This window comes from Argopecten irradians, chromosome 12, assembly GCF_041381155.1.
Source record: "Argopecten irradians isolate NY chromosome 12, Ai_NY, whole genome shotgun sequence".
Lineage (NCBI taxonomy): Eukaryota > Metazoa > Mollusca > Bivalvia > Pectinida > Pectinidae > Argopecten > Argopecten irradians.
Genome location: NC_091145.1, coordinates 5,777,943 through 5,803,537, shown reverse-complemented (window position 1 = coordinate 5,803,537; position 25,595 = coordinate 5,777,943). Strand labels below are relative to the sequence as shown.

Here is a 25,595-nt window from a genome sequence, read left to right as displayed (position 1 = left end):
ATTTTACTGGTTCAAACAGACCCTTATCTATAGTTTTCTAATTCTTTATTACTTAGTGTACTTCTTGCCAATAATATGGTCACAAGTTCTGATTTACATACTTCTTTGCTGTAATATAGTAACAACTACAGGAACAAGTTCACCCTTGAAGACACATATAGACTCTTCTAATTCAATAACTAAAACAGTCCATTATGAAATTACAAGGATGAATGGGTTAAGACAAACTGTACCTTGAAGTCCTTTGATGAGTTCATTACTGCTATCAGACTGTCTGTGAGATTCTTTCAATTGAACTGAAAGAAAATGCAAACAAACTGTAGTAACTAAAGTAATATTACGCATTTCCCACATTTCAGATAATTCAAGGACACAATGAGTGGTGTGATATCCAGCTCAAATGTTATTTTATATTAGAGTGAAGTTTGTTTAGGTCACTATTGTATGGTATTGTCTGTAGTATGATTCTGCGGTTTGTGTTATTAGCACACCATTCGTCACACTCCATAACAATGATGAGCAATGGATTATACCTATTCAACCCATCAGGCGCTCTTATTTCTATACTTAAATTTACATTCAATCATTATCGATGACCGATCCCACTATATATATAGAAATTGGAAATACTCATATTAAAGCAATATTTGACCAATATTGAATTTAAGCATAGAGAAAGTAAAAGAAAAACAAAATGTTTACAAAAAATAAATAAATCAAATTGCTTGATTTCATGGAGAGGATGATATATGATATGGGAAAATGTAGAAGCAAAGATACAAAAGCACACATAGCAACAGAATATGTGTTACAGACTTACGTTCTAAATCGGCCATGGTGTTTTCCATCATCTGATTCATTTGTAAATCGGACAGCCTAAGCTTATCTGCATACGATGATAATACAAAAGAAATCAAAACTTCAAAAAACGGTGGCAGGTGCAACAAAATATTATAAATGAAAGCAGTGGATACAAAATGGGTCAGACAACATGCAAGGGAGGCAACTCCTTGAACTCCTGTGAATAGCCACACACAACAGCCAATTATCTCATTTCCTTTGGTCCATTCAAAAATTTATGTTTAAAGACTACATAATACAGAAAGCAGTTACTTTTCATTCTTGAAATTTTAAATACTCTTAAATACTTAAGAAGCTATAAATTTTTACAAATTACTACACACATTTTTTTCGATATTGTTATATATTTATGAATCTATTTTGATATAATTGTCAAAAAAAACCTTATTATTGAAAGCTTTCAAAACTTTTTAACATTAAAAGTGCAATTAGTTAAACGTTAAATTCCTCACTAAATTAAAAAGTTTAAACAACAATGGTATCAGTATATAATTATCAATACTGAATTTGGCTTCTAAATTTTACACTGATGAATGGACAAAATAAAGCCAATTTCACACATGCAACCAATTGAGGTAGGTACAATAATTACAGAATATAAAATGGCTCATGCAGCAAAGTTGGACAGAAAATGATTCACACTCATTCAATATTTTTTACGAATTCGAGTTACATGAAAAAATGAATATAGTTCATGTATTCACTTGACATCTTTGGTACAAAACAAGGGCTATAGCTCTCAGTCCAACCTTCTGGACAATTTTCAGTAACATATATATATAAATATTAGAGAAATATCGAAAAAAAGAAACATAAATCAACAAAGGGCATTAACTCTGTTTATAGTAAGGACACCAGACCAAAGTACAATTTAGAGATTTTAGCCAACTGATTGAAGCTGTTTGCATGGCTCTTAAGAGACTTACAGAGGTTTACGGAGATCATGGAAAGAAACCAGAAAGATTGATCAAAGGAAAAGAAAACCAATAAACTTGAATATTTTGTGTTATAAACCAGTTATATTTTCTTCAATCTATTACATATCAATGAAACTAAACATGTCAAGCTTTTTCCTTCAGATCAAATTGATCATCACAATATCACTACACTTAAAACCTTGGAAAAAATTCAACCTTGACACAATATTGATAAGAAATCGAACACAGTTTAAGGACTGGCTATCTTGAGAACACAGCATAGGACACATCAATGGTAATTGTCAAGACACCTCATACATTGACAGGACACCTCAAGGAATAAGGGCAGGATACCAAAAGGAAAGCGAGACAGGCCACAAAGAATGTAGGTATAGGGCAAGGACAGGACAATTTTAGGATTCAAAGAGCAGCCGGCAAGTCACCAAATAAACGGAGGTCAGGGTACCTCAGAGATCGAGAATGGACACAGAACATTCACTTTGAAGAAAGAGGATAGAAACCAGACAAATCAAAGGCAGGATTAATTTGATATAGAGGAGAAGAAATCTCTATGAAACCTCAAGGTCAGAACATCTAAAGGATCATCAAATAGAGGACATGTTGGATTACGGGACACCAATAATGAGGGACACGGATAACATCGGATACTGACCTTCTAGGGCAGACATCTTGGATTCATACTGGTTAGACTCGGACTTGGCAACCTCTAGGTCCTCTGTAATAAATATTTTCAAAATGAGTCTCTGTATACATATTTACAAATTTATATTGTAATAATATAAGACTCTTATATCCTAAATACATTATGACTAGTAATTATTGATATTATTATCATTCATTACTACCTATATCAAAGGTATCTGAAAAACTGAAATTCAAAATATCAACAAAAGAGAACTGATTTACTTTACCTAGCTCAAGAAAGATTCATCCATATAAAGCAACACATGTGACAAATTTTAACAAAAGAAAAAAATTATCATTTTTTGGACGAAATTGCATTTAGAATATTACAATATGAAAACTATACTTTTGAAAGTAAATGAGAACTTAACTTAATCATAGGAAAGGTATGAGAGAATCTCGCAACATTTAATACAACTGAGTACTTACTCTGTAGTTTAGCGACAAGATCACTGGCAACCTTTAGTTTGGCATCAGATTCCTCAAGCTGAGCTGTTTTGGTCAAGAAAATAACAGTTACAGTTACTTGTGTAAAATATTCACAACAAAACAAGGGAGTAAAAAGTCAAAAAACAACCTGAGATTCAAAATATTACATTGTAAATGTGACTTCAAGATGTAAAAGAGTAAAAATATTTTCAAAAGCAAAATCTCTGGAAAGTTAAAAAATATCTTCAGAAGCAAAATCTCCGGAAAGTTTGAAATATCTTCACAAGCAAAATCTCCGGAAAGTTTGAAATATCTTCAAAAGCAAAATCTCCGGAAAGTTTGAAATATCTTCAAAAGCAAAATCTCCGGAAAGTTTATAATATCTTCAAAAGCAAAATCTCCGGAAAGTTTGAAATATCTTCAAAAGCAAAATCTCCGGAAAGTTTATAATATCTTCAAAAGCAAAATCTCCGAAAAGTTTAAAATATCTTCAAAAGCAAAATCTTCTGAAATTTCCACTTTCTTTAATGATAATCTGTCTAATTATTTTTTCTAATTTAAGATCTCAACACTGACCTTTATATTTCTCAATCTGTTGTTGAGTTTCCTTTAGTTTCCCTGAAATTAAAACCACAAAACAGACTTAACTAAAGTTCCATAATGGATATTACAAGCAATAACATCAGTATGGTTCTTAATTTTTCACATTTTGTGAGGTGCTCATTGTTTTTTTGTTAGTCTCACATGTTGAGCTGCCTTTCACTTTACATAAGACTCTCAAAACTTTATTCTAACATACTGAAGATGATGTGTAGAATGTTTGTATATTAAGGGTAGAGAGGTGGGTGGAAACACTGACCTTCTATGTCATCTGTCCTGATCACCTTTAGAGACGGGGAGGTCGGAATTATCTGATTTTGGTCATCTGGAATAATAAAATCAAAATTATAGTCAATCATTGTCGTAAGTTCCTTCTTGATATCACAGATACTTAACATTATCTCAAGTAAACAACACTTCAGACAGTAACGTTCTAAATGTAAAACTTAAAATAATGTGTCAGCATCCCTAAATCTCACAGCTTCTGAATCCTATATCTAAATCCTGTGAATTCTGAAGAGTTTTGAGATGCTGATGATGTTTATTAACCATTACCCAAGTTTTGGTAGGTTTGGAGATATAGTTTTCTGAAAGTTTCACAGCTTTATGTACTGAATATATTTTTTCCAGTTTCAGTAAGACCAAACATCTAGCTATTTACATCACCATACTTATGATGATGTGGTATGTGTGTGATATAACCCACACTAACCTATTGTGTTGGAGTCCACCAGTTTGTTATCGTCCTCCGTCTTTTCCTCCTCATCGTCATCTGTCTTTTCATCGGCTTCTTTGTTACTGTCGGACGGTTCCTCTTTCAGGGCTTCAAGCTTGGCTGTGAATGGTTAATTGAATTAGATGTATTTCAATCTTGATTGATTTGACAGATGAAAAAGTTATAATTATGAAAGATAAATGATACAAATATTTCTCATACACATTCGAAATTCTTCAAATCAAACTGCCATAAAGCAATCATTTAAATCTGAGGTCTTCATCTAATTACCATTGCAATCACTGCCAACTAGTCATAAACTAGTAAGAATTTTGAATTCACCAAAAAAAATTGTCTTCATGGATTAAGATGGTTGCTGTTGATCAAATTAATTTTAATTTAGTTTTATTTGCTTTTTAGAAACAAAACTTTTTAACAAAAACTGCAAGACCTTTACCAGCCTTTCACATAATTATAGTATGATACTATTCTCACCTTTCATGGCAGCTAATTGGTTTCTCGTTATGTCGTTGTCAGCTTGTAGAGATTCCAACTGTGGAATAGAAATTAGGAGTCTTAACATGTTCAAAGACCCAACAATTTTTTTAGCCCGATTTTTATATCAGTCTCCAGATACAAAGAAAGGTATTTTTATCTTAATAACAAACATGTAAACAACTATTTGGCTAAAGGTAAATTCTGCATATTGCATTTCCATCTGATTTGACATTCAAACATAGGTGCAATATTTATCATATAATCTCCCTCCTACCACTGTCTAGGAAAAATGCAAGTTAATAACATATATTTGTAATTTTTCTTGTTTTTTTTTCCATTTCATCTCCATCAAATTAAAATGATTTAAATAATTTCATCCTCCGACAGAATGACAATTTGGTAAAAGTTTTACCTTGGCTGACAGTAGATCTTCCTCCTTTACCATCTCGTCTAGTTTATCCTGGAGACAAATTTTCTCTTTTTCTGCTTTCTCTGTCTCCTCCACCAAGTTTCTCTCTGCTTCCTGTATAAATAACCAAGATTTTTCCATCAAAAAACTCCATTTAAATACACTCTACCTCAATCAAATCTACTTATTTTCAAAATTTTACTTTTTGTATTAAGTTCTACTGATTGACTTCGTAAGTATATTGAGCCACACAAAGAAAACATTTTTTTTTAAGTTGGAAAAAACAAAATATTTTGATGAAGTCAGCGTAAGTCAGCTGCGGCTGTATCATCTCCAGAAGTATTCATAACATCCTAACTCAATCAAACAAGGTCAGTATGTTAAGGTCATTGACCACTGGCTACTTACAGACAATTTGTCCTGGAGCTCTTTGACCTCCTTGAGTTGGTCCTGATATTTCTCAGCAAGCTGCTGCAGTTCCTCCTGAGATTTCTCGCACATATCCTTGAGGTGTGAACATTCTTCTTCTGTGTTCACCATTGACCTCTACAATGTCAAGGTCAAATTATAATACACAAGGTTAAGGTCATACATATCCTTGAGGTGTGAACACTCTTCTCAGTGTTCATCAGTGACCTCTACAATGTCAAGGTCAAATTATAATACACAAGGTTAAGGTCATACATATCCTTGAGGTGTGAACACTCTTCTCAGTGTTCATCAGTGACCTCTACAATGTCAAGGTAAAATCATTATAGGCAAGGTCAACATGACATGTTCCGTTTTGCGACCACTTATGTATTTATAACCAATCATTTTCAAGGCCATATGGTCAGGGTAATACATCTCAGATACATCTGTCACTTGTAAATGTTAAATGTCACAATAACAAGTACAAAAGTAATAGAACACAAAATTAGATCAAGTATGAGAACTAGGTTTAAGATTAGTTCAAATAAATATTTTTGTTCCTGTCAGTACACAACCTTGAAATACTTCTTACCTCAAGGTCAGATAATTTTCTCACAGCCTCTAGTTTTTCTTGTAAAACTTTTCGAAGTGATTCCTGTAAAAGACAAATCAAACGTTAAACAACCATGTCACATATATAGGATCTTACATGAGTGTTCATTTCATATGAGATTTTCTTAAACAAGTCAAAAGTTAAAACTTTGAGACGAGTTTCATAAAATCTCATATAAAATGAACACCAATTTAAGATACATTTAATCACATAACTGCAAATATCTACATAACAAAGAATTTCACATCAAAATGTATTCCGAAAATCCAGCAAAAGCCACCATTCTGTTCCACTGTCCTCCTAATCCTGACGTCTCATCATTTTTCTTGACGTCATTTTATTGTTTCTGTCAGACGTCACAAAGAATTACCAGCCAATGAAAATTGCTCCAGGTCATTTCACACTAGTGACATAAGCAAAAATATTACATGGGCGAAATCACTGGATATCAGGCATATCAAGTGATAAAATATTATAATATGGTGATTTTTGGAGGCTACATATACATTACTGAATGCACAACACCATAGTTTTACCTTAGCAGTGGTTTCGTAGGTAAGTTTTTCTTCCTGCAAGGTAACCACCTCTTGTCGTAATGAGTCCTCGGCATGGTTCTAAAAACAGGAAATACTCCGATATATATTTCATATATAATAACCACAAACATATCAAAATAAAAAACATCCTTTTTATATGTAAATGTAATACTTAAACAGAATGAGAAATTTCATTTTGAGGTATGTACAGATTTGACCCTCAATAAAATTTGACATAACCATGTTGGAGAAAGTGAGTTATGACCTTGTAATCGATGTGATTTGACCTTAAACTTAATGTATATTGATATCGCAGAAGGATAAGTAGAGTTTTGACCCTGAGGTATGTACAATTTGAACTAGGAGTTATTTTCGGTATATCCGTAAATGTGTATATTCTGAGTTTGCTATAATGTTACCTTGGAGTAAGTGTGAAGCTGATTTTCCAAAACATCAAGTCGAGACAAAAGCCGATCTTCAGTTATTAGGGCCTGAAAGAAAAGAAACTTCATTAAATCACCAATTGAATAAGCAAAGCAACACTACATTGTAAAATAATACTTTGTATAAATTCAACCTATTAGTTATCAATAAGATGAGAGAATTAGGAGATATGACAACTTACCTGCCATCCTGTTTCTGAAGCCTCCTGGGTATTCTCCAGGAGTTTCTGTAACGTGGTCAGCTTCTGCTCCAACATCTTTTCACGGTGAAGCGCTTCCTGAAACACACAATAATACAATGTTCAGAGAGGCGGACAGTGTCTCAGGCAATAATAAGAATTTCTTCTGGAATCGTCAACAAAAACCTCAGACTTGAAGTAACAAAAGTACTTTCTTTTAAAATGTTGTTTCATGGTAGAGGGTTAACCAAGGGAGGTCCTCCTTTAATAGTTCACTCAAGAATAAAACTTTGATATATAATCCCCGAAAAGAATGACAAACACCACAAACTGAAGATACACGTGAATCTACACAACTCACCATTACTTCCAAACACTCACAGGATCCTCCCGAGGACAGAAGATTTAGTCCAAGTACCGTATGTCCCAATGATAAAAGTTAATCCTGTATATAACTTTCTCTTGGTGATGTTAAAAACATTGTTTTTAATTTGGAGTTTATACATACAAACAAAACTGCTCCAAATCCTAATACTATCTGACCCACATAATCTCTGGAGTCAGAGAACAATTTCACCTTCAAAATTTGACCTCTATATCAGTAGGGATAAACTTGGGATGCAAATTAGCATGGCCAGATAATGGCTTCAGATAAAAACTACGACTTCTAAAAACACAAACTTCAGGATAATGATAGAATCAGAAGAACAATAGCTAGCAGTGGGGGTCGGACATTTGATAAAAAGATTTACTGGAGCATCTTGTAGTGTTCTATACACATCCCAGTAAATTAAAACAAGAGGTCCAAATGGCTTGTATCACTAAATAGAACCTCAAAATTTTAGAAGCAATAAAATGAAATTGAGCCAGTTTTTATTCTAAAATTACGCTGTTAGAAGTCAGTGTATTTAAATATTTTTTTTATATGTTAAAATCGTATTTCCATTTTTGCCCTTCACCACATTTACTTAAACTAATCTCCATAAAATAGAGAGATTTCCAGCGGCATGACAATTAAATAACAATGTCCGAACCCCTCAGTTGTAAAATTCATTTCTCCGAACGATGCTTGTTATGGCTTGTCTTCTATAACTAAAATTCACAATGTCCTATGTACACTTAGAGATGTTTGATCGGTCATTGTATAACAATATCCGGACCTTTCAATGTGAAAATCTTCTGAAGACGTTCATTTGATTTAGTCTTCAAAACATAAAAGTCCCCATGTCTTCTTTTCACTAAGAGATGTTTCCTAGGTCTCGTTGTTGATATTACATAATGTCGGGAGCCGTCAATGTAGGAATTCACCTTATCGTGGTTGGTTGTTACGTGACAGCCCTGATCCAGTTAACCAGGACAAAGAACTAACAAGATCAGTTATATAGACAATGATCTCACCGGCCAGCTTTGTCCTAAGTAGGCCTCTTTCTTACCTTTATACATATAATCTTCACTCAGTTTTTAAAATCATTTTATTTACCCATTTTTTTAAGTGAATATATCAATATCATTACACTAACTCCAGAATGTCACGATCCATCATATTCATAATTTGATTATACATGTTTAAAGAACATGTATTCTATCTATTTGAATAAAAAAATATTCTTTCATTATTCATGTACATAAGTATTATTAATAAGGTTATGCTAAGTTTGCATAATAGATTTAATAGCGATAAACATACAGCTATTGTTTGAGCATTTTTCCTCTTGTGTCTAATGTCAATATTTTCTGCACATGTAATTGAATAATATATTCTGTACTATCTAATTTAGCATTCTTACCTTAGGAGCAGATCTCTAAGACCTTATCTATATACATTCTCACCTGTGTTTTTCCTAACTATATCTACTATCAGAATTCCTAAAGTCTTGTGACTCATCCAGTTTTAAATTTCAAGCAGGATATTAATTTTGTAACATGTTATACAAATCATGCTGAAAAAGTGTGGATCTAATACAAAGTGAACATTTTACAATATATAATTACATAACAAAACACTTTTGAAAATTTAAGATTATAGCTCTAACATAATTGAGATAATCAGGTAGCTTCATGGTCATAATACATTGTACTAAGATTTTTAATTGTATTAGGCCAAAGATATCTTTTATATACAACTGTGCATTGAATTTTCAAACTTTTTTAAGATGAAAATCATAGATCATATTCATATCACAAAATAAGTGTACATAGGAATTTGAAAAGCCCATTTTCTAATTTGAAATAAGAATTTTCTTTTTTCTATCCTGAACATTTGTTTTAAAATGCTATGTTATTTCTTTTAATATAAAAAATTAATAGGCAGAAATTGATCCAGAAACTGTACAGTCCTCCAACTGACAAGAGACTCAATGAAAACAGATGTGAAGAGATCTAGGAACAACAATTTCGAAATAAAAGTACCTCAGAATCAGATCTCTTCATTGAATTTTCAGTTTTGCCTCCCATCAAAATTTGAAGAATTTTCCATTTGACATCATTTGAAACCTCCCACAGGTCGACAGTTTTAAGGAACATGGCTCCTTCGTGGAGTAGGTACAGGAGTAGACATATCATGGCACACGTTATCAATGACTGTTTATTAATGGCATAGTTTATATATTACTGCGGATACAGAACGTTCCTGTGTGGTATCCTGTATATATCCAGTACATACAGTAGCTATCTAATACAAGACTTACTCAATGAAGTCTATTAACGGATTTGTTAATGGACAGGAAGTTGTAAGGTTTTCAGCTTACAGTAATTTTCATTCTGAATCTGAATGTCTTTTACTTATATGTCAACAGCTATAACAATATTGGTTAAGGTTTAACATGGATAAGTTGACCAGACTCTTTTACATACTCAAAATGTAACTTGTAAAATCAATGAAACAGTTTAAATTTCATGGAAACGTTGTGTAACTAAATATACTAAATAAAACTAACTTAACTGAAGTTTAAACAAGGATGAAAATAAGACATCAGTTTTTGTATAAAACTAAAAAGCAGTACACTACATTGTAGTTACAATCTTTGATTTGCTGACATAAGACAATTTTGTTTTTATGATCATATCGATTGTAAAAAGTTTATAAATATCACCGGTTAAGAATCATATTTCTATACTTCATATCTATTATATTATCGATGTGCTACACAAACACCTGTAAATCAACCCTCTACACTCTCATGTAACACCTATTTCCTGTCATCAACTTGTGTCATGTCATAGGCAGGCAGGGAAATTGTCTCCTGTTTATTTTATTAAACTTACCAAACCTTTCATTTGATACAATTTTTAAGTCATTAATTCAGCCAAAGGTACATGCAGATCTTTCAGCCACTGCAATCAACTAGAATTGGAGGCAAGTCTATTTCAATGACCCATTCACTTGGTATGATTTTTGTATACTGTTTTAAATTGTCCAAAACAGTTTAGACTTTCTTCACCTCAGTGCATTTGATAGTAAACAGACAAATTTCCTGTGTAAACATTGCTGACATCTACCTGTCTTACCTGTAACGAGGGAAAACTTACCTGTTAACATCTTGGTATCAGTCATTACTTCATTCTGTACATCACTTCGTCAGTTTATATTTTACAATTCGCCATATCTTATGAGCGTAATTCGCCAACAATCAAAACAATATTCCCAAGATAGTCCTCTGCACGCGGCAATTCCTTCTGCCTCAGTGCACAACTCTATACACCTGTAAGTCATAGGTCAATGTCGCACTGTTTACCTGTCGCAGGTATACGGACTCGGTGGACCATATCCCCGACAGTCATAGTCAATGATATGCTCATTGTCTCCCCTTGTCCTGGCAAATGTCCACGGTAGATTATACGATCCTAAATATAACTCTGGTCACAACAACGGTTCCATCCCTGGCCAAGGTATATATACTGAGACAGCTGTCTTAACTTAACTTCATGTTCATTTCTTGGCCTAATTAAGGTAGCAGTATTCCTGACATGAAAACTGATATTCTCTCACTATATACTCATCATCCCAGGTAACTTACCTGCTTTCATGCTCACAGTAGATAAAGATGATAGAAAAGATATCCTTACTTCGCTGATTCTAACACAGTGAACATTAAATATTCTCTACTGTAGAAGTATGTCAGTGAAAAAAATATTGATCCCTTTTCCAAGATTTATCTTTGAAAAATAAAACTTTGTGTAGACATTTTTATACAATTTAGGACAGGTAGGTGTAATAATAGATTGTACACCTGTGACAGGTGACATTTTTCTCACCTGTAGATAGTGGGCCAACTGGTAGAGATCCTGAGACTGTATAGAGATGCCAGGTGCGACTGTGTTCGCAAATGGGCTGGATTCTGAGTAACTGCAAAATAAAGGAAAGTTATGTTACTGTAAAATCTCATAAATATTGTTATACAAAACAATGTCAAAACAAAAGCAGCTCACTACAGAATACAAACAAGTGCATTTTAACATTCTAAATAGAATTTGGAAAAATGTAAAACAATATATACATGTTTTATTCAATCTAACTATCTCGAAATACAGAAAATGAATGCAGTGCAATATCACTGTCTCGAAATACAGAAAATGAATGCAGCACAAAATCTTACTGTCATCAAATATAATCACTGTATAATATCGTCAAGTCAGACGACATCTCAAAAACATTGAGCTACTTGAAAATCGGTGTTTTCACAACTTCCGCAAACTAAAGTGTGTAAGCGTGCGTCAGCTTCGCCTCGCTGCTCAATAACGGTCACCGAGTTCACACATGTGGCCGTGTACAAATTCGTTATGTTATTACGCTATATATTAACTTTTAGCAAAATTGAATATATATTTAAAGTTCTGATCTGATTAAATAAAATTATCTCTGAAATTTACTTTGTTTGTCATGTTTATTTTTACACTAAAATATTGAACTTTTTTGTCGTCGCGGATGAATAATTCTACCTACGTGAAGCGTCATCATTCGCTGTTCAATTGAGTAAGCTCCTCCCACTTTTGACCGACTTTTATTGAATAATTACATCACTTTCAAATGACGATTTTATTGCATAAAATATAATTAAAAAGTCGTGTGAGTGTAAATATAGGGATTGGATTTCGTTTTTATGTTAACCATGCTTGTATGGAGCAATTCCTCTAAGAATATATTCAATATGGGGCGCTAACGCGCCCCATAGAATATATTCTTAGAGGAATTGCTCCATACAAGCATGGTTAACATAAAAACGAAATCCAATCCCTATGTAAAATCTAATAAACATTTTAATCTGAATGCAGCAAAAATAGTGTCTGTTAATTAATGTTATAACAAAAGCAGCTCACTATGGAATATAAACAAGTGCATTTTGACATGCTGTAAATGAACCCAGTGCAATCTTACCGTCACTAAATACTGTTTAGGAACGAAGTGCAATATTACTGTCTTGAAACACTATAAATGAATTTAGCAAAATCTTACTGTCTTGAAACACTGTAAATAAATGCAGTGCAATCTTACTGTCTCGAGAATGCAGCACAATCTTAATATCTCGAAACACTGTAAATAAATGCAGTGCAATCTTACTGTCTCGAAACAATGTAAATGAATGCAGCACAATCTTACTGTTTCTAAATACTGTACATGAACACAGTACAATCTTACTGTTTCTAAATACTGTACATGAACATAGTACAATCTTACTGTCTCTAAATACTGTACATGAACACAGTGCAATCTTACTGTCTCTAAATACTGTACATGAACATAGTACAATCTTACTGTTTCTAAATACTGTACATGAACACAGTGCAATCTTACTGTTTCTAAATACTGTACATGAACACAGTAGAATCTTACTGTCTCTAAATACTGTACATGAACATAGTACAATCTTACTATCTCTAAATACTGTACATGAACACAGTGCAATCTTACTGTTTCTAAATACTGTACATGAACACAGTACAATCTTACTGTTTCTAAATACTGTACATGAACACAGTACAATCTTACTATCTCTAAATACTGTACATGAACGCAGTGCAATCTTACTGTTTCTAAATACTGTACATGAACGCAGTGCAATCTTACTGTCTCCGATACTGTACATGAACGCAGTGCAATCTTACTGTCTCTAAATACTGTACATGAACGCAGTGCAATCTTACTGTTTCTAAATACTGTACATGAACGCAGTGCAATCTTACTGTCTCTAAATACTGTACATGAACGCAGTGCAATCTTGCTGTTTCTAAATACTGTACATGAACGCAGTGCAATCTTACTGTTTCTAAATACTGTACATGAACGCAGTGCAATCTTACTGTCTCAAATAACTGTACATGAACGCAGTGCAATCTTGCTGTTTCTAAATACTGTACATGAACGCAGTGCAATCTTACTGTTTCTAAATACTGTACATGAACGCAGTGCAATCTTACTGTCTCTAAATACTGTACATGAACGCAGTGCAATCTTACTGTCTTGACCATTGTAAAAGTGAACTATATTATAATCTTACGGTTTTAACTTGCTGTATGCTGGTAAGAATGCACAGAACATCCCCTCTACTCTCTCAGCACACAGGGACCCAGACCTCACATTATCTAGTTATACCTTATATGAGGGACAAGAACTATATATTGTACACATTTTGACCCAAATTCATTCAAAAAGAAACTTTAAAATCAGTTAACAACATTAAAATTGTTCTATAATTGGCAAATTTAGAAAATGCATCTAAATGTGATATAACAGTCACAGAATAGTGATACAGGACTCCAGTATAAATGTTTTGTGTGATGTTAAAGTATTTGATATCATCACACTTCAATGAATCACAAAATAATGTAGGTTGTTACAAGACAAGGATAAACTTTAATTCAGTGGGAAACTTGTCTGGTCTTGGCATCATATACTAAGATGAAAGTAGAAGATTATCATCTTCTAAAGGAGCGATTCAAGTCTACACAAATACTAGTGTAACTACACAAAATACTAGTGTAACTAGAAAGGCTCGGACAATGTAGACAATAGTGTAACTAGAAAGGCTTGAACAATGTAGACAGTATTTCATATCATTTTACTTATCTGGCTTGGACAATGTAGACAATTGTGTAACTAGAAAATGGCTTGGACAAATGTAGACAATATTTCATATCATTTTGTAAATTATTTTATCAATCAACCAATGACTTCTGACAAACAACTGTTATTATTATTTGTTCATTCAAATTTCTCATCCACAGCTAGAGTGATGTTGAGATTTCTTGAAGCAGCTGATAGTATAATACCTGGCAATAACCTCTTACATGGAATAAACATAAGCATTACAACTCAGACCTGACCATTTCTCAGATCCACACACAAAGGTAAAAGAGCAACTCAGACCAGACCATTTCTCAGATCCCACATACAAAGGTAAAAGAGCAACTCAGACCTGACCATTTCTCAGATCCCACATACAAGGGTTAGAGGGCAACTCAGACCAGACCATTTTTTCAGATCATACATACACGGGTTAGAGAGCAACTCAGACCAGACCATTTCTCAGATCTCACATACAAAGGTAAGAGAGCAACTCAGACCAGACCATTTCTCAGATCACACATACAAGGGCTAGAGAGCAACTCAGACCAGACCATTTCTCAGATCTCACATACAAAGATAAGAGAGCAACTCAGACCAGACCATTTCTCAGATCACACATACAAGGGTTAGAGAGCAACTCAGACCAGACCATTTCTCAGATCTCACATACAAAGGTAAGAGAGCAACTCAGACCAGACCATTTCTCAGATCACACACACAAAGATATGCTAAGTCTGAACTAATTGTTACAACTCAGACCAGACAATTTCTCATATCCCACACACAAGGGTAAAAAAGGAACTCAGGCCACATCATTTCTCACATACCACATACAAGGGTATGATAAGTCTGAACCAACCGTAAAAATGAAGACCAGACCATTTCTCAGATTACACACACAAGGGTATGCAATTTCAGTGGTTTTACAGACATAAGACTATTTCCTGATCTAGGGGCCTGTTTAATCACAGAATCTGCGCTTGACAGGTGTTTATTTTATTGGAAGTGGTGTTTTAAACAATCAAATTAGTATCACAAGACATGAGTTAAAAATGTCTTAAGTACAATGTTCCTTTTACCAATTGTACATTAATGCATGGTTATAACGAAGTCCTGTGGACCAAAGAAATGAACAACAGCCTACGGTAGATAGGTAATACTTGATGACGTCCAGAATTTTGTTATCAATATACCTGTTGATCCATAGTGAGCTAGGCAGACATCCCATCATCCACCAGATTTTTATCAAACCGTCACATCCTTCATATTAATCCTCATATCCATGGTGACGTGTGACATTACACCAATCCATCTTTATCAATGTTCATTAGTCCGCCATTACCTAAACCATCTCTATCCGTTTCTAATTACACCACAGGACCAAATCCACTATCTAACGTGCCATTTTGGAAGTGAATTTCTGATATAAACTGTTGAATTGAGCAGAATCTGATCCTCCATGTTTTTCCCCAGCATAATCATGACATATTAAGCTAGATAGACCTCAATGTTGATAAATGTTGCCAAGTTTATGCAATGACATTTGCCTGGCCAGCCAATGTTTGTGATAATAAGCCATTAATTGGTAGAGTAGGGTAAGTTGTACATGTCACAGCTGTTGTTAGGGAGGTGCCCTGATTGGGGAGGCATTCCAAACAACAATTTTTATTTTTGCTATTACACTGTATACTATAGTTTACAGAGAGTTTTAACTAAGTGTAGCATCCGATCCAAGTCCATTGAGATTTTGTGTATCTTTTGTTCAAGTTTTGGATTTTTTTCTTTTACATTTGGCACCAAACATGCCTATGCATGACCGTCTTCAAGGTCAAAGATCAAGGTGTAAGAATGGAAGAATATGGTAGAACTTCACTTGACTGAGTCGTAGTGACAGCTAAAATAGTCATCAAAGTGATGACATGGTTAGAGTGTCTGGCTAGAGGTGTGGAAATCCTGGGATCAAATTCAATTTGGTCTTTGTTTTTTCCTCTTTTCTATGGCATTTAAGCTTGCTGATGTGCTTCATCTGGGTCAAAGTCTTCATTCAGAAGGATGAAGGAATGTGGTCTGGACTGTATACGAACATCCAGGTAGCTGGTTTGAATGTCAGTCTGGATCATGGATACTCTTCGCTACAGTCCCAATCTCCACTTTAAATTTCATTTTACATTTCCCTGGCTTCCCCTGTAGAAATCACTGTAACACACCCACACACATCATATAGCCACACAGAAGGACCATTGTTACTTTCAGCAGTGAATTTTTTGTTGACTACGATCAGTTTATCTTATCATAGTAAACATCTGTATGGATTGTATATAAGTAACCACAAGATATCAATCTTTAACATCTGATGACCAAGAACCAATGCCTGAATGAGCTATCAAAAATATTGGTCTTGAATTTCGAAAGTTATTATCCAAAATTCTTACAAGGGTATATTCCTTGATTTTCTTAAGACACCCAATAAATTGGGATAACTAATCATTTTAGGTGGTACAGAGTCACCTGATACGTACTCGGCTGTTGCTGTAAAACTTTGGCTGTATGTGTCACAAGTAATAAGGAAAAGATTTTTTATTAATCTATTTACACATATTACAAAACAAGAAATTTCTTTGACACCAAAAATCAATTTTACCACAGATTTTAATCATTTACAAGGAGATTCTAAATTTTACACCAAAAATCAATTTTTACCTGACATTCATGAATATCAACAATGACATTTCCGAAGCTTCTGATTTCCAACGAACATCAACAACACATACCAAAGTTTGTTCACATTAGTTTCTGTATTGTTTAAAGATCAGTGTTTGATGTAAATGCCAAATCCTGAAAATTTCATCCCTGCGAAAATGACTGAATGTACAATGTATCAGTAGTGGTAGGTGAGGTTGGAGAACTGGTGTATCTAAGTGGGTTATCATTGACAGTACACTTCAGTATGATAGCACTATAAAGTAGATAGTATAAATGTACAACAGCCTCCAAAAACATATTTACATGTCACAGGGAAGGTTTAACTGTTGATAGGACATTAAGTAAAATTAATCCTAACATGTATACTTAGAAACAGAAGTAAATATACTCTACATATATACCTGCTGATCATGATCCAGCTCTGTATGTTTACAACTGAGACACACACATACACACCGGATGTAATAGACTCCAAGATCTCTACTTATATATATATAAGGAAACTATACACAATGGGAAATAGCCACAGGGGCCTGAGGAATACAGACACAGGGGCTTGATGACAGCAATAAAACAGTCTCATGTCCTTAAGCTAAGTCACCTGTGGTGCCACTAGTATTCATAATAGTTACGTTTTTATTGATATTTATCAAGCATACAATATAATTATTTGCCAGAAGGCAACGATTAGTCTGGATCTAGCCTAAAACAACCACAATTATTGCAGTTTGGCTATTAGGTAAAAACCTGTTTTTTCTGTCTCCAATAAAGATCTAGAGGCAACCTGTGTAGTCTCAACATCAAGTGTTTAATGTGATTTTACATATCACCTTTTATCCTAATCTATCATAATTGTATCATTTCCATCAGAACTGTCAATAACTAGGGTATCTAAACATCCACAAACCTAACAAGATGTCTGTACAATACATGCACTGTATTGTACATTAAATCAAAGTCATATATATATATAGCTGCACAAATATCAATTTATCATACATCTGAAGACTAAAGGTTGATATATATGGCTTCATGAACATGGGCTGCCTAGATCTATAATTCCTTACCAAAATCTGTCCTTCTGATGGTCACTGTGTGGTCAAGGTGTTGATCAGTGGTCACTTCCCCTAGAACCCTATATAGCTAATTACCCTAACTTGCCAAACACCCTTTATATGCCATAGGCTTCTGTCCTGTGAGGAGTTTCACACTGTGGCCTCTCTCTTTTAAATATTTCAGATAAACAATGATATCTAAACTAGAGGAGCAATTAACCGTACGATTAATTATAAACCTTAACAATGACTCATTATTACCAAAGAAATTGATAAAGAAAATCATCATTAGATATTGGACATGCTATATGTATACAACTTCCGACTGTTCCTCAAGTCATGTTCTGAATGGAGACGGGTTATAAAGAGATGGATATGTATACATCCACAAACCAGGAAATGTGATTCCATTCATAAATGAAGAACAGTGAAGTACACTTTATACATTATATGTATTGCAAATCTGATTTTCTGAGATACTATCTTTTATAATCTATAAACAAAACCATTTCTCTGTGGTTGACCTACAACAACAACTTGTGATCATTCATGAGTCCACAGATTTTTTAAAACCTCTACAATTTGTACATCTGATAACACAAAGTGGTCTGTCATCACTTAAAGATCCGTATATATAGCTAGTAGCTACAAAAACAGCTACTGCAGTGACAAATGTGCGATAAATAATGACAATCACTTCTGAGAGAAAAAAATAAATGCTCCAAACTAAAAGAAATTTAATGAATTGGTTAATATGATGGAGGTTCCTCTGGCAAAGAATGAACAACAAGCAACATGACAAGCATTACATAGTAATTTCCCACTCAAAGATAAAAAATTAAGTATAAATAATCTATTCACCAAAGTCATCTTTGGTTTGGAAAAGTAAGCTATTAATTAAATTGCCGTCTAAGGCCCTAGGGGGTCAGCCCTATCATTTGTACAATTTCAAATCCCAACCCTATAAGGATGCTACCAATGCATTATAAGTGCTCTTCCATTCTTAGTTGCAGAGAAGAAGTCGTTTAATATGGAAATAGCTAAATCAACCCCTTTGACCCAACCCTTCAGGCCCCCGGGGGGTCAGTTCCATCATTTTGAAAATTTTGAATCCAAACCCTATAAGTATGTTACCCCATGTTAAGTTTCATGTTATTATGGAGCTATACCATTTGCTTAGTTGCAAAGAATAAGTATATTTACATGGAAATAAGCCAAATTGACCCATTTTGACCCCGCCCCCTCAGGCCCCCGGGTGGTCAGCCCTATCATTTGCATAATTTTGAATCCCCACACTATGAGGATGCTACCATTGTATTATGAAGTGCTATACCATGCTTAGTTTCAGAGAAGAAGTCATTTATATGGAAATAGCCAAATTGGCCCCTTTTGACCCCGCCCCTCAGGCCCCCCGGAGGTCAGCCCCCATCATTTGTACAATTTTGAATTTCCACCCTATAATGATGCTACCATTGCACATATGGGGTGCTATCCCATGATTGGTTTCGAGAAGAAGTTCGTTTTTATGGAAAATAGCCAAATACAGGACCCTTTTGAACCCGCCCCCTCATGCCCCCCCCGGGGTGTATTTGTACAATTTTGAAATCCCCACCCCCATTTAAAGAGCTGATCTCTTGCTTACATGGGGCAGGGATTCAGCCACATACAATTTTGAATTCCCCACCCTATAAGTGATGCTTTAATTGGTGCTATCCATGCTGAGTTTCAGTGATGGAGTCGTTTATATGATCAGCCACATTTAGACCCCTTTTGGCCCGCCCCTCAGGCCACCGGGGGATCAGCCCTCATTTGTACTTTAGTCGCCATAAGGATGCTTATTAGTAAGGGGAAACCAGGTGAGCAGGGTAGATAACTAACTGAATGAATTAGTGGGCACATAGGGGTAGATAAACTCAGGGTAGATATTTCTAGTAAGAAATGAGCACATAGGGGCACAAATAAACTCTTGAGTTACAGTGATCAAATCAGGGGAGATAACTCTAGTGAGTAGATAGCAAATAGGGGAAGATAATTTTTGATTACAGTACCAAGGGCAGGTAAGGGCAGTGTTTAAATTCAAAGACTTGTAAAATTAATGCAATGGTAATAACTCTTGTGCAGTGTTATATAAGGGCAGATAACTCATGAATAAATCTATCATACGTTTGTGTGAATACACACATGAACACACACATTGAAAGGAAATGTCTTTGATGTGTAATTACAAAACAACAATATGATAAAGCCATGTGCAAATACAAAAAAAATGTATATATTTTTTACTTACATGTTTTTGGCTTCCCTGCCGTCGGGGTGGAAGAGTGTGATTGTTGCTATGATACATCCATGGGTGACTGTAGGAAGAGAGAGAGAAAGACAGGATGTACAGTAACCCGACACTTAAACAATTCTACATCATCTCTGTATCATCTCACCACAGGCTCGACATGAAAAGTTTTTTAATCAGAGAATCACTACAACTCAAGAATTTTTCAGATTAATATACATTATAAATCTACCACCTTGCAGTTTATATATTCTTTCCATTCACATGTAATGTAACTATATTTAGATAAAGCACCTGCTATATAGGTCATCCGTCTATATCAACATACTATACCATAATCATAATAATGGTTTTGTTTTAAACAGAATTTTTTTAATCTACAGTTTTTTTTAATACAGTTACTTGGATTTGCACAGAAAAAAATAAGTTGTCTACATATTGGGCATTTTAAGGGTCCTAAGTGGCCAAACTACAAAATAATTGGACGACAAAGCTTACTTGTTCCTGTTTCCACGATTTTTAAAATTTATAAAAAAAATTTAAATTCTAACGTAAGTGGATGTGTCACCAGTGGCTGGAATTATCGCATGGAAACAAATTTCTATTTTTAGAAACAGTGACCTTGGCATTTGCGGGGATGAAAAGCAATATATAAGTAAGTATTTTGATATGGATAATTATTAGATGTTTGAACTTAAATTACAACAGGAGAACTTGAAGTACAGCACAAAACACTTTTAGCAACAGTGATCTCGACCTTCAAATGCAAAAAGCAACCCAAAGCAAGCATTTTTGGAAAGGAAAGTGTGTGTGAAATTTGACTTAAGTATCAAATCAATGGAACTTGATTATTGCATGGAAATCTTTGAGCAGAGGCAGACAACAACATAGCGATGCCTAATTTTTACAGAGGAAATGAAACAATTTAATCATTACATACATATTACTGGCACTCCTGGTCTTGTTAATCCGAAGCTTGAGTATCATTCACATTAAATTGTGTAACACTAACCAAAGACCTTAATGCTCTCAAAAATTCAAAACAAAGTTTCAGTAAAACTGATTTTATGTCTGTTGTATATCAAGTGCAGTGTTTAGTGTAAGTTGACCTTGTTCCCACAAATATACCATTCTGACAGACTTATTAGTGTTGGTTTGTGTATCACTACAATTATTTCATTTTATTTCTCTTGTATCAAGTACACTGTTAAATATATGAACTGTACTGTCCATAAAGGTTCCATAGTTATACCATTCTGACAGACCTGTTAGTCTCCTATGGTTTGTGTATCACTATAAACACCCAGTGGAACTTGTAATCCAAGGTCAAACTGGAAACTGACAGGAAATACCATTCATCAACACATTATATCACTCCCACACACTACCAAATCATAAAGATATATTTATAATTACATGTAACAAATTATTTCAATTTCAATTTGTTAAAATGCCTATCAAGAGATATGTATATATACACACCAGAGTGTGGTTATGAAATGATCAAGGGGAAGTAACGCTAACATAGATGTCAGAGATTGGTATACATGTACTGCTTTAGATATTTATCTGACTTCTACTTTTAGGAACCTGTATAAAGAATGTGTTTGAAGCTCAGGCCTGGTTATGATTTATACGATGATAAGTATCTACATACCAGGCTATTCTTAAAATGTAAGCTAGATAATACATAACATGGATAATATGTACTTATGTATCTAAAATCTCCAGATCTATGATATGATATCCTCATGACCAGAGATGCTTATTCCTGCAATTATTCTTTTATTTTAGCTTTATTAAATCTTTTTCACAGAATAGTTGATATTTCTTCTTTATAACATTGTATGATAACATGTAAACATAAATTGAAGTTTTAATTGACCTATAGGGGACCGAGACGCTTGCTGTAATTATTTTAAATATTACCAGATCACAGGTTTTGGTTCTACACTATTTGATTGTTTTTGTTTTTGGTCCCATTAACAGCTAGAAACATTTGAGGATGTGGCAGGTTTAAATTGTGGAGGAAAGCCGGAGTACCTGGAGAAAAACCTGTAACCTACAGTCAGTACCTCACAACTGTTCCACTTGGTATTCTAACTCGAAACCTTGAGGTGAAGGACTATTGGTGATACGTTGGAACATTGCAACCACTAAAACACTATAGAGATACCATGCTGTGGTCAGATGTTACAGGGAGGTCAGTTTGACCACCAGATTTATAACACATAGTATCAGGCTGAGGACACATTTACTGGGGAATCTTAAAGATGCTCCATCGCCGACAGAGCATCAACAATTGAACAATTACTGATGTCTAATTAACACAAAAATGCATATAAAATAATTTATTTTGCTTTTGATGCATGCACAATCAGTACTTAATTCCATATAGGGCATAGTTTCGGGACACAATTAATTATTTCTAATATTTTTATCTTGAATTTAAATAAGAAGCTCTAGTATGAAGATGGTAACATTTGTACCAGAAGAAAACTACTAATTCGTCTGCTCCTGTGTTTGATAGAAAAAATATATCATTCGTCAGCGATGGAGCATCTTTAAAGAAACAAATTTACATACATTTACTGGAAACAGTACCATAATAGGCTGTTAATAGGACATTAAACTAATCAAACCAAACAAAAAAAAAAAACAAATATATTAACTGTGTAGGGATAATATCAAATGGTCTTCCTTACTTTTCTCACCACGTCGGTTGTTCTCCATGACGTCGACACCAAACTGTATCTGGTCACCGGAGTAGACTTCGCGAGCCGGGCTTTCCTCGCCCCCTTTACATAGGCGTTGATTGTTGATGAACGTGCCATTACTGCTCTTGGTGTCTTGGAGGTAGAACTGTAACATACAAAATATAAAACACCTTTACAATTTCTATAATTATCCTCTCAACCATATTACTGTAAACCTAACGAGCTTCTTAATTTAATGAGCAAGTAGAAATCATGACAAGAATTTCACGGAAGTGGATGTGTCGTCTGCACAATAGTTTAAAACATCCCAAAAAATAGTTATTTAGAGTTGAAAATATTGTTAATAATCAGGTGAAGATATCAAGTCCCGTAACTCTTACAAATATTGACGGAACTTGACCAGTATTGAACCCATCCGGAATCTCATTGATATACAGCAACAGTACAGACTTGGTTGAAATCAGACAATTAATACTAAAATTATCCCGGACGCCCCCGTTGCCGATGCCGATAGTGATACCTATATGTCGCCCTTGCGTTGCAGGCGACACAAAAATGAATTGATCAGAAATAGTATCAATTGTGTGTATAGTAGAATCATAGGACTCTAAATCGTACAATTAAATTGCATCAAAAAATTGGTAAGGCGTGAAAAATGGCAAATTTAAGTCGCCAGAAAGTAACTTTGTTTACAGTACAAGTAAATTTCTGACTAGCCCCTATTGATGAATTAAGGTTTTATTGCAACAATATTCGACATATGTACTGCAACTAGTTTTGAGAAAAGCCCAAAACTTCCAAATCTACATGTCCATGGTTCAAAACCCTTTAGTTTGATTTAAACCCAAAATTTCAAAGTCTACAAGCACATGGTTCAACACGCCTTAGTTTTACAGTCTCTGAATCCAACACTCATTAATAGTTGAGAAACAGGTCTTAATGTCAAACTTTTAAAGCCAAATGTTAGCACCGCCGAAAGAAAGGTAGCATCACAGTCTCACTGTCAATACTTTCGTCACTGGTGATCCAAGATATCAACTTGGGACACCATCTTGTTTATTTTGGCAATAATACTACATCTACACAATCTCTAATAGATCCTTAATTACTTACACTAGCCTTAAATTTTGGCTCAGGACAAGACAAAAACTCAGCCAAAATTACACTTACATATTTTTAGCCGCTGACCACTATTGTCTAAATATAATGCACCGGTTGACCCACTACACCTATGTTAGCTACACTGCACAGAGATCTGTTCATTCATTAATAAGAGATGCTTGGTTCTGTAAACATGCCAGCAGCTTTAGGTGTAAATATAACATGAACACAGCAGAATCGTAGACTTTGTTGGCGAAGACACAAATAAATAGCAGGATTTGGCTGTCCAATAAGGGTGCCTTTCAACAAGTCTGATATTTTAGTAGCAACATATGTAACATTTTTTATTTGAATTTTATCTAGTAGCAATTAACTTGTGAGCTGAGTTATTTAAATTTATTTGTAACCAATCAAATAACATCAATTTTCTTATAATGAAGTCTATACTCATTTCCTTATCCATCAACAAAGTATGTTCCTTTTCCAGAATAGAATATTATTATCATCAACACAGTTTGGCTTAACAATTATTTAGGATGCAAATGTTAGACTTGAGGGAGCTATTTATGAAGGATGTAATTCAGTAGGAAAATCCATATCAGTGAGTTCTGGTGGCCAGTCTACACTTGTGGTAAAGTAATCTAACCAATCCATTAAATAATCTACACACATATAAACGTATAATTTGTGGGCTATATAATGTGTGTGTAATCAAAGAATATCTAGCTTTCATGGACCTGATAGTTAGAATATAAGAGGCATCTTTTCCTTTGATGCTGTTTACCTCGGTATCACATCACATAGCAGCTCTGTTACACAAGGGTGGTGATTTAGAATGCCACCTTGCCATATACCTCTACTATCTCACTTCTACTCAGCACTATCTCCTAAACAGGTCTAAGGGAGATAACCTCTGGATTCCTCAGGATTTATCCAGCATATTGGTTTACATGGAAAAACCAATGAAATATCTATCCTGTATATAATCAACCTTACACTAATTCATTCACAAAACGTCACAGAATATGAGGATCAAAAAGCACCAGTTTGGATAAATATTCCTAAGTGAGTAGCTTCTCTTTAAAGAAATTTAGACACAATAAAATAGCACGAAAATATTGCATACAAACCAGAAAAGTGCCGAAAAAGAGAACAATTTAAAGCCAACTGGTATTATTATGGTAAGACAAGATTTAAGAATATGCTTAAAATATGTCTAGTCATCTATATTTGGATCCCAGTAAGTAGCCAACCTTCTGTAATACATTTTACCACTAGCTATCGACCTCAATGTTACATATTCTGTATCATACTAAAGATTGTAAGTCTAAGGTTTTTCTTAGGAAACTCATA

At 34.3% G+C, this 25,595-nt stretch overlaps 1 protein-coding gene across 12 annotated transcripts in view; it reads right to left on the bottom strand.

Annotated features, from left to right (window-relative positions):
• LOC138304801 (sarcolemmal membrane-associated protein-like) overlaps nucleotides 1-25,595 on the bottom strand; it is a 76,224-nt gene that overhangs the window by 24,004 nt on the left and 26,625 nt on the right. For 10 of the 12 annotated variants that reach the window (XM_069245075.1, XM_069245080.1, XM_069245077.1 and 7 more), the window contains exons 3-19: nucleotides 23,130-23,286; nucleotides 20,425-20,491; nucleotides 11,571-11,661; nucleotides 7,320-7,415; nucleotides 7,114-7,185; nucleotides 6,695-6,772; nucleotides 6,138-6,200; nucleotides 5,543-5,680; nucleotides 5,138-5,248; nucleotides 4,723-4,780; nucleotides 4,225-4,347; nucleotides 3,772-3,837; nucleotides 3,489-3,530; nucleotides 2,913-2,975; nucleotides 2,452-2,514; nucleotides 821-886; nucleotides 234-296 (exon numbers count right to left, since the gene is read on the bottom strand). In XM_069245075.1, the coding sequence (XP_069101176.1) occupies nucleotides 234-296; nucleotides 821-886; nucleotides 2,452-2,514; nucleotides 2,913-2,975; nucleotides 3,489-3,530; nucleotides 3,772-3,837; nucleotides 4,225-4,347; nucleotides 4,723-4,780; nucleotides 5,138-5,248; nucleotides 5,543-5,680; nucleotides 6,138-6,200; nucleotides 6,695-6,772; nucleotides 7,114-7,185; nucleotides 7,320-7,415; nucleotides 11,571-11,661; nucleotides 20,425-20,491; nucleotides 23,130-23,286 (1,417 nt within the window). Of the gene's footprint in view, nucleotides 1-233; nucleotides 297-820; nucleotides 887-2,451; nucleotides 2,515-2,912; nucleotides 2,976-3,488; nucleotides 3,531-3,771; nucleotides 3,838-4,224; nucleotides 4,348-4,722; nucleotides 4,781-5,137; nucleotides 5,249-5,542; nucleotides 5,681-6,137; nucleotides 6,201-6,694; nucleotides 6,773-7,113; nucleotides 7,186-7,319; nucleotides 7,416-7,677; nucleotides 8,202-10,844; nucleotides 10,989-11,570; nucleotides 11,662-20,424; nucleotides 20,492-23,129; nucleotides 23,287-25,595 lie in introns of those variants that run through there. The other 2 variants (XM_069245088.1, XM_069245086.1) reach the window with 2 other exon arrangements.